This window comes from Watersipora subatra, chromosome 3 (genome assembly GCF_963576615.1).
Source record: "Watersipora subatra chromosome 3, tzWatSuba1.1, whole genome shotgun sequence".
In the NCBI taxonomy this organism is placed as follows: domain Eukaryota; kingdom Metazoa; phylum Bryozoa; class Gymnolaemata; order Cheilostomatida; family Watersiporidae; genus Watersipora; species Watersipora subatra.
The window spans coordinates 20,496,547-20,515,767 of record NC_088710.1 but is presented as its reverse complement, the minus strand read 5'-3'; the positions used below and the strand labels follow the sequence as shown (position 1 = coordinate 20,515,767).

General features: G+C 34.5%; 1 protein-coding gene across 1 annotated transcript in view; it reads right to left on the bottom strand.

The window, feature by feature from the left end:
- The window catches only part of LOC137389742 (mediator of RNA polymerase II transcription subunit 13-like), a 41,681-nt gene extending 39,374 nt beyond the window's left edge, over positions 1 to 2,307 (bottom strand). The window contains exon 1 of the mRNA XM_068075827.1: positions 2,122 to 2,307. Within this exon, the coding sequence (XP_067931928.1) occupies positions 2,122 to 2,196 (75 nt within the window). The 5' untranslated portion in view covers positions 2,197 to 2,307. The remainder of the gene's footprint in view (positions 1 to 2,121) is intronic.
- Positions 2,308 to 19,221: the final 16,914 nt, after the last annotated feature.

Below are 19,221 nucleotides of genomic sequence, written 5' to 3'. Positions count from 1 at the left end.
CTTCAAACTATGAACACCGAAGAAATTTTAATTACGTTTAGTTAAAAATGAAAGTTTGCTTTTAGGTTTGCTTCTAAGTTTGTCTTTTAACACTTTGATAAAATCCAAATTTATCAAAGTCAACTGTTGTAACGAAGGATAACTTATATCTCCCTCCCTGGCAAATGCGAGCGTTAACTGCTATTGTATGTATTTAATTTTACATTTTAATTAATCACATTTCCTTGCATTATTTTTTATTTGTTGCTTTTTGAAAGCATGTAGTACGTTAGGACAATAACCAACATGTTCTTTCTGTCACAATATCTTGTTTTGAGTGTTTTATTTGCTTTTTTAGAGTATGGAAACCAATCAATATATATTTAATTGTTCTACATGTATATATAAATAAATTGCACCAACATGCGAGTAAATTGACATACGAGCTCAGTCTCGGAACGCATTAAGCTCGTAAGTCGAAGTATGACTGTATTTTAACATACTAAAATGGCATTTTCCGGAACTGCAAAAATTGTTGTATAGACTATGTACACATCATAGAACAATATTGTTTGCATTTCAATGATGCTAACACCAGTTATTGTAATCTTTAAATAATTAACATAGTTGGAAATAACAAAAACGCATCTATACAAATTTACTATATATAGTACTGTCCACAAAAACATAAGTAAGGGAATGTAGTGACATCAGCTAAATATGCAGTAAATGCTTGTAAAACATAAATTCTATAATGTAAATTCCGCACATAGTGTAAAGAATTACTCATGTAAAGTTTGGCTTTGTATTACGTAAATAACTCTAGTTGTCAGTGCAAGTTCTCAAATTTGATTTCAATATCGAGAATCACATAGTTAGCCTTTTTAAATATCATTTCCTCTCTTGCCGATTGTGAGAAAAAATGATGAACAGGGTTATCTCTATTATATACACTAGACAGTCTATGGTACCAGTCTAAAGATCATCAAGGTGCGCCAGAGCACAGAGAATAAGTAACTGCATAGTTATTTAGAAATGCTTGAGACGGAAACTGGTTTAGGTGTTAGTATCAGTCTATGTAGCTCAATGTGACGATTTGGAGTCTTGTTGAAAGCTATATTATATCCTAACATCTAACCCTGGCAATGGATAGACGGATGAACAGATCGACACCATGCCTAATATAGTGAACATATTTTTCTGTTTCATTTTGTTTTAAACATTACAACATATTTTATTATCTTTCTTATGTAGCATACACCTTGATGTTTAGAAAAAAAATTGATTTAAATTGACATTGAATGTGTGCGCTCCTCTTGTTTTATCGTTAAATTACCGTAATCATAGACCCCAAGCCGAGTTAAAATGACAAACAAGTGAAAATTTGCCTATACCACCAATAACACCAAACCAATAACATTTCAGTTAGCCATCATTAAATTAAAAATTGAAGTCTAGCTTTTTTCTTATAGAAGGGCTCAAGGGGTGAGCTTGAGTAGACCTTATAACGAATTCACCATTTTACATGTATTTCACTGCTCGTGTAACTCATCATAATGTAAGCGTTTCCGAAACAAACTATTTACGTTGTATAAGCGCTACTGTATAACATTCAACCAATCAACCTTACGATTTGAATGCCCTTTATTAGTCTCCAACTTCTGTAAACTAAGCTTTGCATTCTCTCAATCAAAAATGTTGGCATCATGCTTGACGTTTCTTGCTGTTTTGAAATGCTACTTTCACCGTTGATAAGAGGAGCTAAAGTTGCAGAATTATAGGCCTATTGCTCATATCTGAAAGTGTTTGGGTGACTCACCAGGTTTCAAGCAATTTAACAGTTGCCCTTCTAATACTTGGCGATTATCAATGCATTACAAGCCGGCATGTTGCTCGCTGTAATCACGTTGTTGGAGTTTTGCATAACATGGAAAGGCTTGTAAATACAAATCAATAGTAATGACTGAGTAGGTATTTTGAATGTAGCCTGGTGTAAACTGTCCTCTTACAGATAGACGCAAAAGAAAATTGTACTGTAATCCAACAACACAGCTAAAATGCAACAGGAATAATTAATAAAAAAAGATGTGCACCGACATTTCAAGAATAGTGGTTGTAAGAAAGTCGTTGTAGATCGCTTACCAAAGCAAATATGTTGGTCAAACAATTTTCTAAGCTAAGACGACTGCCGTTCCCGGAAAGACCTTGGCTAGCCATATTTAAGCCATGGCAATTGCTACTGCGGTCAATCTAGCAGTGCAAGTATTTTATAAACCTATACTACTGTTGCTTTCTAGTAAAACTCTTTGATGTTAAAAAATATGGCGACTGGAAGATGGCGAGCTAAAAGAAGTAAACATGTCCGCTATTGGCTTATATATTAACGTCACGTGGTGTAAACATTGCGGCGTGAACTACTATGCTGCGTAGAACAGCACGATGTGACCAGAGCGCTTTAGATTGACATCAATGGATGCAATCACTGATAATTGATAGAATGTAGTCGCCAGTTACGCCAAGCTGATGCAACAAAAACGTAACATTACTATAGGTGTGAATCTATCAAAGACGTATAGTAAGTTACACCAAAGAGTTTCCAGGTTATTTACAGAAAATTCCTTCCATGAATAAAGTATCCATCAACAACCTTCTTTCTGAGGAAGAAAATAAATTCTGCATTTTTAGTGTTCTACTGTCAACTTCAATGTAGTAGTATTAAATATTTATGGATAGCCCTATATCATGCCAAAAATGTTTTTAGCAGAAAGTTACACACTTCTAAAGGGAGCTCCCAACCGGGATACTTTTGTTGCAGATCAAAGTCTGGAAGATTTAGACAATAAACCGTGAATTTGTACCAATATGCGGTAACATAATAGCTGTAAAAAATCTTTTAGACGTATAGTAATGACATTTAAGCTTCATCTACTCAACCTCTCGTGGAGAAAGCAACCTGAGTGTACGACCCGATTCCAACAGCTTGGTCAGATCAGATGTTATCACTCATCTATTCAGGTTTGTACTGCCAAGCAAGAATGCTGACTCATCATAGCTGATGAATGTAAACTGTAACATGATTGGTTGACACAAAATCTCAAAATTACGGAAATCAATTGTTTTTGTTCAAAAGAACAAGTCAGTAACTAAAAGTGCTTTCTGTTGGCATCAACAGAAACGTAGGACCTGAACCTTTGTGCATGATAGCCTTGACCTCTGTACAGGATGTGCTGCAGTTTAGTAGTTTGTTGTTAGCTTCTAAAATTATTTCAGCGTTTCTCAGTTTTTACGTTTTGCCACAGCTCTGAGCTGTTTCTTAATCATTACGGTAGATTAAGTAATCCACAATAGCCAATCACAACCGCTAAAGTGGCGCACATCGAACATACTGTTGTGGGTGCTCAGCAAAATATCAGTAAAGTTTGACAGCTGCAATGTTTCTTGATATATCTCGAGAAACATTAATATATATATAGATATATATATATATATGTTAATGTTTTTGTATATTATGCATAATATATATAAATTAAACTATATATTAATATATATATATTAATATATAGGCCTATTAATATATATTAATATATATATTATATATTAATATATATATAGTATATACCGTAAAACCTTCAATTGAACGCTTTGGCGCTCTATTTTTCAACTCGTTCTATGTAGTGGCGTTCAAATAGAGGCTAGCGTTGCATTTCTCAAATGGCTCGTCAGAATTTTGAGAAGATAAATTTAGCCCTTTTAAAGGCAAAGCAAATGTTGCCTAAATTTTGCCTTCTCTTTCGAGGAGCGATATTAAAACTTTTGGATCAAATAAATCTGCTAACATAACTTCAACTCGTCAAAGTTCTCTTAATAAATATGCATTTAGAAACCCAAAAATATCACTACTAGTTGATATCTATTGCTTGTAATTAACCTGCAATGATATTATAGCCTGTGTACTGCTTTGCAATTTGTTGGAGCTTTCAAGTTTTTTATTTCATTCTAAGTTTGAGGGCATGTTTCTATTTTATAACTATATTTAAATAAGGTTGCATGAAAGCTCATTGCACTCATTGATATGTTTGCTACAGTTTGCAGCCAAAACTAGCTTTTTATGTGCAATTGAAGAGTAGTTATAATCGTCCTTGTTCCTTTTGATAGAACAATATGCTCCACAATGTCTTCTAACGCCAATTCTTTTTCTGCCCTGTTGAACTAGCTGATATTAGCGAACAAACTATTTTTTGGCTGATCAAAACATAAAAATTTTGCAATGTGTAAAAGTTTTGCTAACCTAACCTAACCTGTATGCAAACCTTTTAGCCTAAAACTAGTCGTTCATTTACCATCATAAATGTAAACCTTTTTTATATACTTTGAAGTATCAAGACAACAAACAAGAAGTAATAGGCTAATAGTAGTTTCTTTAAACAAAAAACTAATATTAGCTTAATACAATTATTAATTATTTCTATGGTGTTGCTTTCAAAGTTTTAACAAAAAAAATAAAAAGCTTGGGAGTTGAACAACGAAACAATTAATTGTTATTGATGTAAACGATTCATTATTAATACGATATCATGGACCCTTTTTTATCAATCAATTGATATTATGGGTTCATAGAGATCAAAGATTGTCAAAGTGGCAGTCAAATAAAGGTAGTGTCTAATTAGACGTTTTACAGTATATAATATTGTGTATGTATTATATATAGTATATATATTGTGTATAATTAAATAGCTTGTAATACACTGATATTATTATTTATGCAGAAAAACTTGATAGGAGTTTTTTCTTCTGGCATTTTATTGGTTGATGAAAAATATGTGTGAAGTTTTACAGCTAGGACAACTCTAAATTTCTGCATCTGTGTACCTATTTTTACCATTTTTGTGTTGTTAGGCAGGTTTCTGAATGCTATTAAAAAGTTGAAGCAAAGGCGTAGGACAAACAGGCGTGGATAAAAGTATTTTAAGCTGTTTTAATATTTGAATGTTATTTTAATCCGTTAATACTATAGGTTTGAGGCGCTTTTAAACTCTTCCCAAAAATGCTTTCACCAGCATATTAATTTTAAAATACAGGAAGTAGTCATTTTATTCCGTTTTCACAGCCTTGAAAACTTGATGGATTCTTCTCCTCACTGACAAAAAATTATTTATAAATATAAAGGCTTTATTTATATTTATAAATGATTTTAATATATTTAGTATATTTAATAATTTAATATATAATTATAATTTAATAACATAAATACATATTATTTATTAAGATAGAAACATTGCTACTACATAAGGTATAACATTTAGTGAATCATATACAATTATGTTTCATAAACATAATAAAATTTGTCTTGCGTAGTTTACACTGTCATTTTGTATAAATTGTCATTGTACTCCAAACTTTTTCCAGTTTTGAAAGCAGATCTAGTCTTTCACCAAAGTGGGTGGCTCATATAATCTCTCCTAATAATGGAAAAGTTGTCGGCATAGCCATTACAAAATTTAATTATACACTGGTAACACCGACCTATACATAAACTGGTTGGATCTGGCAAAATATACACTTGTGTATACAAGACTACAAAATATCCAATTTTATATGTATAAACCATAAAAAGAAATATTAATATTATTATTATCATACTGAGACAAATTTGCTGCATGTCATAGCATGCATAATCAACTTGCAATTATTGTACAAGCCTTAGAGTCATAAATGCTGAACCTTTTTAATTAGTAGTAAAATAGTTACGTCTCCACCTACATTCTTTTCTACATGCTTTAAAGTACCTTTCTGGTTCTCTAACATATGTAGAGAGCATACTTCAGTTGTTGGGCTTACGGAAGACTACGGAAGATCGCTAATCGTGAAGACTGCTATTAACTGTTCGCTTTTTAGCTTTTAAGAGCTAGTAATCACATGTTCACATATTTTGAACCTACAACACAGCAGAGTAAGACATGGTGAATCTTATGATACCAAATAACTGTAATGTGAATTTTGTTGCGCGTCAACTTTGATACTTATTTGTAATGCTAAAAAGTACAATGAATTTTGAGCATACATCTAGATTTACTATGTCATTGAATGTATGAAAATGGCTAAATTCAAATATTGTTTATCTGTGGTTTTTTTAAGGTTCTAGTTGACCTGAATGATGTTGCTAGAAGGAATGGTTAGAAAGAAGTTAGATGCTAGCGTTTCTCAGACTTGTAGATTGAGGACAGGATCTTACAGTGCTACTAGTTGCACTGGTAGTAGTCTACTCGAAGCATATCATTGTAACCTGCTTGAACTGACAAAAAAACTAAGTTCATTAACCATGAGGATATGAAAAAAAGGTCAATGTTTGTATTAAATTCGCATTGTTGAATATTGGAATACAGGCTCTGAAAAACAACTAAAATTGTTTTTATGACTCTCAAGTCTTTTTGGTTTGAGTTCATTCGTTACCCGCTAGTTGTGACTTAGTACAATTCATATAAAAAGGTTAATGTCTTGTTTCTCAGACTATGGGTCCATTTAGTTATGGCTCAGTCAGATGTCTTGATTAACACATCTGACAACACACACTGTGCCACACACAGTACAACTAATTACTTTATAAAATAAATCTACCCACTGCTTTGAGAGACAAACAGAAAGTATTGCTTGTTAAAATCTACAAAACTATTATAATGCGCATATTGATTTGATGAAGCTTTAATGAACAGCCAGTTTAATAGGTTTTTTCACCTTTTTAGTTACAAAAGACAAAGTGTGTATGTTCAGGAAATATTGTACCCATCATCAAACTGTTATAGGTTATCACAACAATAGCAAAGCTCTTGCCTAGAACTATACACAATAGCGCATGACCCTTTGTACCCACATAGAAATACAGGCTTGGTCAACTTAAAAAAATAACACTCCATGTTATCAATTTTAATTTCAGCATCTAAATTTCCAATAATTAAGATAATGTGATACCCAAAATGACTTTCAATGTGTGCTGTTGGTAGTAGCACTGAAAGTGGCTGACATTGGTTTGGGAGCTGCTGTTTCACCACGAGACGGCGAACTTGGGACTAAGCTTGGCAGTGAGCCCCTTGCTTCTGTATTCAGTTCTAGAGACAGCATTGATTATTAGTGATCGGTGACAGTAACAGGCCTGGTGCACACATACTGGATCGCTTGTATCAAGTTTAGCTTATTCTTTAGCATTGAGATGAGTTTTCAGTCACAGCTTTGTATGGATTTTTTTTACTTGCAATGAACCTCTTTTGTTCCATTATCTGACAGGGCCATTATCTGACAGGGCCATTATCTGACAGGGCCATTATCTGACAGGGCCATTATCTGACATGGCCATTATCTGACGTGACAGTTTCTGGTAATCCATGTCTAGCAAATATGAATTTTAATGAGTGAATAACATCAGTGTTTATCACACTGAAGAGCCAAAAGTCTTTCATGCACATATGTGAATTAGTAGTTGATTGCATTAGTGTTTCTTATAGTGGAAAAGATCTGTGCTGACACACTGCCACGGTAGGTCTGGAAGCACTATGGTCTCGGCTTTTTCTTGCCACCATACAAACTGACAAGCTCTTTTGTGCATTTGTTTATTACGAGAGGAGCTGTATGAGTGTGTTTTAGAGTTTCACTTCTTTCACCAATCAATGTTACTATTTCATATACAGTAGCAGGTTGCTGATTAGAGTGAGTTTAGTTTTCTTTAGGCAGTTTGGTTTGACATTCTAAAGATAGCGAAGCCATTTACAGTTGACGGAGTGTATCATCTGTCGCAGAATTGTGTGCTCGTGCTGTTTAGTTTTCAGCTTATATAGTAAGTGTTCATTAACAAAGTCCTTTGATTGTAGACTTAGCAGCTATCTATTCGTCTTCAATATTTGTCTTTGATAGAAGTTGTTCGATGGGCTATGTTGTTGCGTTTACCAGAGACACGCGTAGCAGTGAATGAATATTTCAGTCTTTGGAGTTGTTGTCTCTAAATTTGGTTTTAAAGTAAGTGATAGTAGGAATTGATAGTGGATCAACTAGTTTATGATAAGTTTTAATTGCTATATCTTTATGTCCTGAAATGCACATCTTGAACTTGAAGCATTTCCTAGCTGTTCCTCAATAGGTGACTATCTGGACTCAGTGTCTGCTAGAGTTCTTGACTTTGAGGCGATGAAGTTGGTTATAGTTTAAATAGCACACTTTCTACACCTTAGTTTAAGGTGCTGCTCATGATAATAATTGGTTTCTGTGCACCATAATGTTTATGACAAAAAGTTTTGGAGAATTCTATCTTGAAATCTTTAATAATATGTTCAGTCAGATGGATATCCCATATCTATTATTATTATTTTTATATCATATCTATTATCTTTAGCTCAGCAGTGATTTTAGCGACATAGTTAGCTTTAAGCTCTTAGGAGATAATTTACCTACATGCATCTGGTTCATGAATCTGAAAAAATGACTGCGGCTTGTAGACGGAGGCTCTTAATTGAATGACCCTGACTCGACCTTGATAAACCATGTTCGATATTGACTGAACTGCATCCTACCTCATTCGGATTGCATTCTAATTAGACTGGCAGATGTAAATGAAAGAAGGGGTGAGTTAGCGGTTACCAAGTTAGTCACAATTGGTGAGTTAGCCTTAACACTTGTTAATATTTTTATTATACAGGTGATAAGAAAGTAAATTGAAACAATTGTTTTTTGACCAAATGTCAATTTAAAAATGGGTGTAATTTTGTATTGCTATTTCATAATGTCACCAGCAATACCTATAAATCAAACAATGATCATGATTACAATAGAATAGGGACAGTATTTAGTGATAGCACAACTCTATTCCACGTTAGTTAATAATATGTAAAAATATTGAATATGGAACAGAACTTAATAGGTCAACAGTAACAATTTCACGGAAGGATTGGCCAATCAAGTTACTGGCAAAATTTATCCATTATAACTCAGTGTATAGTTCAGCCCCTTCAAATTGCCCTGTACACAGTTGAGTCCGAATACAAACATTGCTCACTGATAACATGCCCTAAGAATTTTGATGATTTTCTAATGAACTAAATAATTTAGTTCATTAGAAAATCAGCACAATTATTTTGCTGATTTTTTAAGGATTTAGAACCATTTTGGCATCTTTGAGATGACTCGGCATCTCGCACGCCTAGTGATTACCAGTACAACATGTTAAGGCCATGTCTGCATGTACAACTACAGTAAATTCTTTCAGAATATACAATATAAAGCATTGGAATATACATATAATGTACCTTCTGAAGTGTCGAGGTCAAAAGATGTGTGCTTATATTTATACCGGCTGCATGGAATTTTGAATGTGGTCCATCACTGAGAGTTGCCTTCTCAGGGTATCTGGTAATATTTTGAGTTTGCATCTACTGTAACATCATCAGTACTGCATCAGTGCTTAAGTTATGAATTCAACTCTATTTTGGCAGCAGTTGTTACAGAACTGCTGAGACGAGTATCATGTTGTATCACACTATTCAGTTTAGTCAAGTCAGTGCATGTACAGATTTGAGTAACCTTCCTTAGGTAAATCTGAGCACCTAGTAGTCATGAATTTGAACTATAGCGGAGTTATGCACTCTCTTCACACAAAACTTATCACACTTCGTCTAAAGTCTTGGTGCTAAATTAAGATACTTGTTATCACACAGGAATGTGTTTTTTTATATTAATTATTCATTTTATTAATTATTCATTAGTTTCATTCCTCCCCTGCTGCATGTATGGCAGTTTATTCCGAACCAGATTTATCCTGGAGCTAAATATACTGTAATAATCTGCGCATGGGGTTTGGCACAGAAGCGATTGTTGCTGGATGCCCTTCCTAAAACTACTAACGGTCTACTGAACTACGACTGCTCCGTAATTCGTGGTTAGCGCTTCATAATAATTGTAATATTTATATATATATAAAAAAAATTGTTTCCTCACCTCGATTAACCCGTATGGGTGGTAGTTTCTGCTCTAACTCGGGTCTCCTACCAGAGAACTGGGAGTTTGAGCACTCGCCTCAAAATCTTAGCTGTTCCCAATAGCGCACTTTTTTGCGACTCACCTGAGTTGATTGCTGTTGGTATCTGGGCAAGCCACATTTGATGTGCCGGTGTTATTGCACCCAGTGCTCCAATGACTACTGGGATTACCGTTGTTCTTACATCCCAGCATTTTTCAATCTCTTCTCCAAGAGGGAGATATTTCTTTACTTTTTCTTTTTTTTGCTGGCTATATTGTAGTCATTGGGTACTGCTATATTTATTATTATTAATAGTAGCTCTCTTGTTCTCCTTGTCCACCACCACTATATCTGGTTGGTTTGCCAGGACATGCTTGTCAGTCCGGATGTAGAAGTCCTAGAGGATCTTAGTGCGGTCATTTTCATTGACCTACCAGGAGCTTCCCACCAGTGTTGTGGTTTATTAAGGCCATACTCGTCCCATATACATATATATATATAAATATTTACAATAAATATGTAACTACAGTGCACCCTCAGGATATGATTACCCCAGTATACAATATTTTCTCCTTACGAAGTGGAGCATGACGATTTTTTCACCTCATCAAATGAATCTTATTTCACCATACGAATTCAACAAAATTTTCAATCGAGTTCAAATTTGGACGCCGGTATGCTTATTACGTACGTCAAAATAATAAAGACACCGAAATGCTGTTAGCCGAACACATTTTCACAACGCTTAAAATAGATACAATGACTGATATCTTTCAGCTCAGCAACTCTCATGTGTAAAATGGTAATGTTTTCCCTTTGAAATCAGTAGCCAAGTTAGAGTTGCAATTCCTTCAAACTGAAGGTCAATGGTTAGACAACCTCTCTTAATCTGTTAACAACAATCCACTTCATTAAAAAAACATTGTTTGGACTTTTTTGCCAAATTAGGTTGCAAAAGGTTTTAAGCAGGTCCGCTAAAAGTTATAGTAAAAGCGAAGCAGAAACTGATAAATGGTACAATTTTAGTGATAAAAAGTTGAACTCCAGTAAAATAGTTAAAAAATAAATACCAAAACTTAGCTTCAAGTGTGTGTTTAGTAAGCTAAACTTATTTGAGGTGAGTTCAAAGTTTATGTTATACGTACGCCTGCCTTGAAGGTAAGAACTCTCCGTGGTATGTACTTCACATGAGACATTATAATGTTACGTTTTATTGCAAACCATAACCACTAAATCCTCTAAAGTTACTGTAGGCAACTATAGTTACTATTTTGTTACTATTTTTTAATATGCACAGTGCTTATATAAAATGTTGATGATTTTTATCAGGGGATGTTTGCATTATATAGGCTAATTACAATGGTTTCTATACCCCTACATACGATCGTTTCACCTTACAATGTCAACCCAGGAACGGATCAAAATCGTATCCTGAGGGTGTACTGTATATTTTTAGACAGCCAGATGCTTCCTCTTCATCCGAACACTTCTGTAGAGTTTAGAGTGACAGGTTGGACAAACCCAAACTGTAGTGTCAAACCGTTGGACAAACCCAAACCCAAAGTGTTATAGCTTGCGTTATAACTTTTTAAGGATTTGTCATGCACTATTCTACATTTCAATATGCATAGTAAATACTAGCCGTTAGACTGGTGTTGCCACTGATTCATTCATATTTCAATCAGATAGTCTGCAGGTGGGTGTTTAGGATGGAGGTTCTCAGAAACCAGACAGTGTTTTGAGACCAAATATTGTACTGACCTGGCAGAAGGCACGGAGCATATAATTGTGTGGGAATTTTGGATGAAATCAGTTAAAAAATATGGAAACACATAGTATTTACACAGACTAACAGACAGACAAACAATAAAAAAGTGGAATTCATTAGTATATACGATTTATATGTTGCTGTTATCATATATTATATCCAGAATATATGATAACAGCAACATATATATTGCCGTTATCATATATTATGGGCCTAATTTAATATATTGGCTTAATTATAATGATATTATTTTTGCTTAATTTATTATATCATCATAAATTAAGCCAAAATAGAAGAGGTTTGTATTAGCATCCCGGATCACAATTGACGCTTTAATTTAGAGAAATGTTTTAAAAAGTGGATAGCATTTTTTGATTTATTGCCTGGGATATTAAATGAGTTATTTAATATCCTAATTTCTTTTGGCTTGAATTTTAAGGTGCTGACTAACGCCAGGCATCCAGCTTGTATTATAATGTATTACATAATATTTTATTACAGAATACATCTATATATATAAATCTCAAAGTTTGTGTGTCTGTAGTTCGGTTTGTCCAGCTATAGCTATTAAAATTTAGGAGTAAAATAGCCGTTTCATGCTGGGTTTGATCTCGGAATCTCCCTTTATCAGGCAAATATCTTACCAACTAAGCTACGTGAGATGTATTGAATTCTGAGGTGATATGAGCCGTTATTTAGGTTAAAATAGACATAGCACTCTGTGTTACGCAATGTCACTAAAGCTTGCTCTCACGGCTCATATTAGTAAGTTTAGCAATTTAGGTTACCAGCTTACGCTAATTAGCCATTTGCAATGCGCCAGGCTAATGGCAATGTGTCAGGCTAATGGCAAGTGGCAGACAACTATATTACCTATCACTGTTTATAAGCTGATTTCCCCTAGTTATATTATATCACATGCTGTAATCTTATAGCAATAACATATGCAAAATGTCTGTTTGACACCAATTTTAGGAGAGTGGTCCAAATAATTATTAAAAAATGCTTACTTTTTGGCATAATTCGAGATTTTCTAAAATAACATGTGACTGTCTTGTTGATGACTGCTTTAGAGAGATGCAGAAGAAAGCTCTGTTGGCTTATCTGCACTTATATACTCACTGTTTGTTTGTTTGATTGATTTCATCAAAAGATATGAAAACAGAAAAAAAAACAAAAGAAATAATGATGAGGCCCAAACTGCGCAGTAGCATTGCTAGTCAAGGTGCTGGGCCACAAGTTAATAGCAAGCAGCCAGAAACTATTTAGTCACCGCTCAAGAGGTACAGCTTGAGGGCACGCCTGAAAGTGGGCTTACTCACTACCCTACGCAGTTCAAGTACACGGTACGATAGGTACCTGTGTACCTATCTCCACAATGTACTCTTTTTGCTATTAAGCCTACCTTAGACATCACTGTAGTTTAACTTTAGCATTTTAAATCATACAACAGTTGACGTATATTCCCTAAAAGAACTACCAATTTACAACCACATTTTAAATTTTGAATATTAGTACAAGGATTGAGTATTTTGATAATTTTTTGTTTACAACAAGTTAAAAGGAATTTAATACTAAAGAAAGGGATGTTGATTTTTTTAAAAACATGTGCTCTAATATTGTAGGCCTATATATATAATATACACTTTATTGTGTATTTTTATTTATACAATTTGATGTCTGCTTTCATAGTTTTCTTAAATTTTTTTGCATTTCATTACTTGTTGGCACCAAAAATATTTTTACAATTGGCAGGTCAGTGCTCATTAGTAACCTATGAAAGAAGATCTTTCATAGGTTAATTACTCAGTTCACCTAAAATGAGCCAAAAAAAATGTTAAATTTATCCATGTATATACATGTATATTACTGCATAGACAATAACTTCATTTCAAACAGGTACATAACTAAAAATGTTGTTAACCAACTTGTATACATGGTTAGCTCATATATGGTTAAACTGTATAACCAAACTTCACTTTAAAATCACCTCATCACACCAAATTCCCAACACATGATGCAAAATTTGACGAATGTACACCTTGGCCATTTTGCCGATTGAGTCATGTTGTGTACCTATATAAGATAAATATTAACTTTATTTACACAATGAGACAAAAACCAAAAATAGTAAAGTCAATTATGTGTAAAGTAAATGATAAGCAGATAAACTCTGCCCTGCACAAACACCTTATACCAATTCTACCAAAGACTGACTTAGAGTGTGACTTAGAGATAAACTTACACAGAAATGTAGTAGAATTTATCTAAAATTTTTAGTATTTTCTATCATTGGTTTTGATGTTTGAGGAGGTCTGACTGCCAGAATGTTTCAAAATTAAAACTGACAAAAATGTTATCGTGGTTAAAACATTAAAAAAAAAGCATGCCGAAATGATGTCACTAGTTGCGTGTCTACCTTATTCTCGTTATTGATATCAGCTATTGCGTTCAAATTGCAGCGTTACGTGTCTCTATTCTGTTGGTCTCTTTGCCGAAGCGCAACTATACATGTCGAATCGCTTGAATCTTGAGCTTTTTCAAGCTCAAGATTCAAGCTTTCGCTTGAATCTGAGCGTTCCAAGGAAGGACCTCATTAAAACTATTATATCTCTGGAGTGATTAGGTCTCCAAAAAGAAATATTACATCAAATTGACGCTGGATGTCTTAGCTTTACATTGATATTATTTCCATTTGCATCATTTTAATAGTGTAAGTTCACCTTTAATGTTTTCTGTCGCACTGCCTATAATTCAGTCCAGACGAGTCTGAAGATAATCCTTCTCAAGAACCAGTGGAGAAATTCCCGAAGTTAACTGTACAGAAAGGTATTTACAGGTAAAGAGTAAAAATGCAACTACTTTGCATCCCCAAATTCAGTGTATATTTAAAGTTGAAAGGAGAAAAATTTGTGGCTTAACAAGACATCAACAATCATTAGGGGTATATATACATGTACATATACATAAAATCGGTAAACGGACTATTACTTTAGATCAAACGCTTTATAACTAGTAAATGTAGTTTCATGCTTGCTGAGAGAAATCTTCAGGTAAAGTGTTTCTACCAGTTTTGGTTATTATATACATGTACGTAGCTACAACTCTTAAAACTACTAAAACTCTGTAGCTGGATGATTATGCTTGTTGAAGGCTTCATAGAAACATCTAGTTTTAAAATTTGACTATACGGTAACACTTGCTAGCGTGTCTGCAGCACTGATGAGTTCATTGCATCTGCTTAGAGATGCTAGACGTGCTCTGTATATGATGTAAAACTTTTCTTTTAGGCACAAAGCACAGTATCTAGAGACATTAGTGAGTGGGATTGACTCTTCCAGTATTCTCCAGTTGATAGAATAGTCAATAGTGGAGTCTTTTAATCGCCAAATTCATTTGCTGAGTTTGGTGGCATTTCTTTTGTGTCATTGTGTGAACAATGCTTTGCGGTTGTTGTAGCGTGTTTTAAATGCAGTTTAAAATATGTATACATATATGTTTAGATATATCTCCAGATCAGAATTATCCAACATTGTAAGAACTTCATTTACGAAAAGCTGTTTCAGTCTATGCTGTTGACCTAGAAAAGGAAGACTTTGTGATTAGTTTTTGACAAAAACATTGTTAAAATGTTTTTCAATTTACTTGTCATTATTTAACAATTGAACAAAATTGAAAACATTCTCAGCTATTAACACCTACAACAATGAAAGATGCTTTGAATTGATCTCAAGTAGTTATACCATCCTAGGAATCACTTAAATTTTAATTCTAAAATACCTTTATACTTTTATTTCAACTATTCGTGACTATTGTGACTTTAATTCTAAAATACCTTTATACTTTTATTTCAACTATTCGTGACTATTGTAGCTCACCTTGACTAGTTCCATCTAAGATGACCACCATTTTGTTGATCACGTAATTGTCACAGATTCTGAGTACTGTATATAGTAGGTATACATGTAGTATAGTAAACAAAGTAATAGCATGACAATAGCTATTGCGCAATACGCTGATGAATCATATAGTAGTAGTTCAGTGGATTATAATTAGCCCTCTATATACATGTATGTAGATGTACTGTACATGTTTTGATGAGTCATGATTATAAATTTAGAATATTTTTCTATTACTAGTTTTTCCTGAATGGATTTTCTGGAATTTTCTAGAATAATTGTAAGAAGGTATAAATAGTCTGACTGCAGCTAATACATAGCAGTTCATAACAATTCAGTTTACATACTACATGTCTACAAGTCAGCAATAAAGGATTATTTTATACTCTCACAGCAATCCGCGGCATATTATTATATAGACACTATATTACTTATACATAGTTAGCCGCAATATTACACCCGGACGTCTTAACTCTTAGCCTTGTGCAGACACCAGGATACAATCACAACACCAGATATCTCGAACCTGTCACATTGCATCACCACTTTGTGACAGTAATCTAAGGTCAAAAGTCACTTCATTGGTATATAACCAATGAATTGACTTGAATGAGTGAATTGGTCCTTCGTCCATAATTATGTAAAAGGTGATTGACATGCGCGGTTATATTTTTACTGTGTGATATTGCAACAGAGAGTAAAGGCCGACAATTCTAATACTGTTGTCAATATTATGAGTGGGCTCAGAAGAGCAGTCTGTGTCTGGCCAAGGGGCCTCAAGCCAAACTTTTAGCTGTTATCTATAGTTGAAAAGTTTGCAACGCACTGTTTTATGGTACAGTATCAGCTTAGAACAGTTGAGAAGTAACAGAGATGGAAAGGTCATTTTATATTGAACAGCATATCGTAAGTCAAAAGGAAGAAACTCCACCCTTTGGTAGAGCCATATCTTAATCTGGGCCTGTCTTTGCAATAGTGTATTCATGTACCCTAACATCTGTAGTTATGGACAGGTTTTTTCAAAGATTAAAGAATTTAATTCAAGCTTACTATACAGACTACACTTGCAAGAACAAAATGCAAACTCAAGCTATTAATTATTTCAGTAATCATGCTCATAACTGGGCAGACTTAAACTTTCCAGCAATTATTTTAATGATCTACATGTATTTACTAGCCAAAGTAATTACAAATTTCTACATATTCTCATTTCATAAAATTTAAACCTTTATTATCTATGTGTGGGGTTTACACTTTCCCAACACTACTGCAAGCACCTGTTGTTCGCATGACCTGTTATTCACATGGCCTTAGTTGACAGGTACTACATGTATTTAAGTTTTGTGGCAGATCCATCTTGGCCAATGTATTTCAGCAGCAGTCCTCTTGACTCATGCCGTTTTTTAATGTGAAAATTTACTGATAAAATATAACATATTCATAAACATCAAGGCAGATTATTGCTTATGACGATATACAAACATTACACTGGTGAGGAGGATGGGCTCCTAACTGTTTAAGCAGTCAAATGGACTACTAAATCTGAGATTGCTAGTCTCGGCAGGTTCGGAAAAAGGCTGTCTGATCACACAGGATAGAAGATAAGTACAGACATTTACTATCTTTATCACTCTTCCCATTTGACCATGAAATGGTGAGGTCCAAATCTTTTCAGACCATCCCCCATTTCAAAAGGGATGCTACTAGTCTCAGTTAACTAGGATCCACGGTTAGAAGAATTTGAGGCCTATGCTAACTCGAGAGGGCTTTCAATGTAGATGATATCTCATCTGCAGTTGATAAATCAAATATGCGAGCACAAAAAAAAACTACTCCTCTACCACGTTTTAGAGAAAGCGTTGTACGGAAAGAGTAAGCCCATGAGAGAAAAATTTTCATAGCACTCTGCAACATCCACAAAGGACTCGATAAACTGAGGGGGTTGATGTCCTGACTGCTCACTTCCTTGTTGCCCCCCAATGTCACATATATCACATATTTCAACATTTATTGCAACTTGACTCTGAGATAGTCTCACAATACTGTGCTTGTTTGAAAACCAACTAGCTCCATACTGGGATTGCGAGAATGCTAATGCTGTAAACAATCAAATAAAGGTCCAAATAGTGGAAGGTTGTGAATCAGATAGACTGAGAGAAAAGCTTGTAAGGGAGAAAAATGGCCTTATACTACAAAACCTACTCAAACAGGCAGCAACACATGAAGCTGTGGTCTAAAACTTGGACCATAGAGTTGGCATTATTCAGTCAGTTAGAGGCTGATTTATGTAGTTCAAATACTCTCAGCTCACTGGGTGTCCGCTGCACAGAAATGCTAGTTTTGTAGGACTTGGCACCAACTTGGTGCAGGAGCAGAATGGTGAAAAACTTTGACCTAAAGTGAAAGCTATGCAAGCTGTGGTCTGTTTGAGGTGGAAAGATGATAGGTGTGTAAGAGGTTCCACCAGTACTTGTTTGGATGCCAATTGAAGGTTATTTCAGACTGTGAGCCTTTGAGTCCATATATGGAAGCAAACAAAGAAGACCTCACTGCAAATTGAGAAGTGGCAATTGAAGTTGCAGTCCTACGAGTTTGAGATGATTAGATTGTCCTGTCTAGATACCATTACAAATGTCCTGTCAGGTCTCCTGGATACCAAAGAAGCAACCAAACATCTGAGTCAAAGGATATTGAGCTACAAGTGCGGCATCATGCATCAGACAGTGCACCATCATCTATTGCACCACATCGTATCGAGAGGGTATCAAACCAGGATGTGGATATTGGTAAACTCAAGAAAACCAATCGATCAAACAAAGGTGATATGACTAACAAGACACGTTAACAGGGGGAGAATGCAATGGTATCATAGGAAAGTGCATACCAAAAACTATAACTGTGTAACAAACTGTGTACTATTAAAAAAGCTTGTGAAAAAATTACGTGCAGTATGTACAGAACTAATACTATGAAAGTAGAACTTATATCTTCAGTTTTATGGGCAATAAATTTGGAGTTTCTTTCTCAACAAATGCAAACGAAAAAGAGTTCAAGTTGTTGAGATAGCTTCAAATGATCGACGCCAATCTAGACACTGTACGGTAATTGGTTGTTACTAGGGCAAACTATTGTCAATAAAGCCAACTGTTTTTGCATGTTTGGATCACTTTAAAACACAGAAATACCATGTATGAGTGCCGTAGGTACCTTAATAGCCAAGTTATAAGGTCAATAAATTGTCAATTTTTATCTTTTAGGTCAATTTTTATTTTTTAGGTCAGTTTTCATACTTTTGAGTCAATTTTCACTCTTTATGCATACTGGAAATTCAGAATTTCTCCTTACTAAGGTATTTGAGTATTTCCTCTTTCCTAATGGGAAATTTGGTGAGTTTTTTCCTCTTGCTTTATTCGTTATGTATAGGAGGAGTCCATAGAGTTATCTTCCCCTTGGGAAAGATCTTGGGAATCATCTTGGGGAAGATAACTCTATGGATGAGTCAGCATGGCAAACCCTACTCAAGCCACTGGTTGGTATTTATAGCCTGCACTGCCTAATTATATGACTGGTATGCAGTC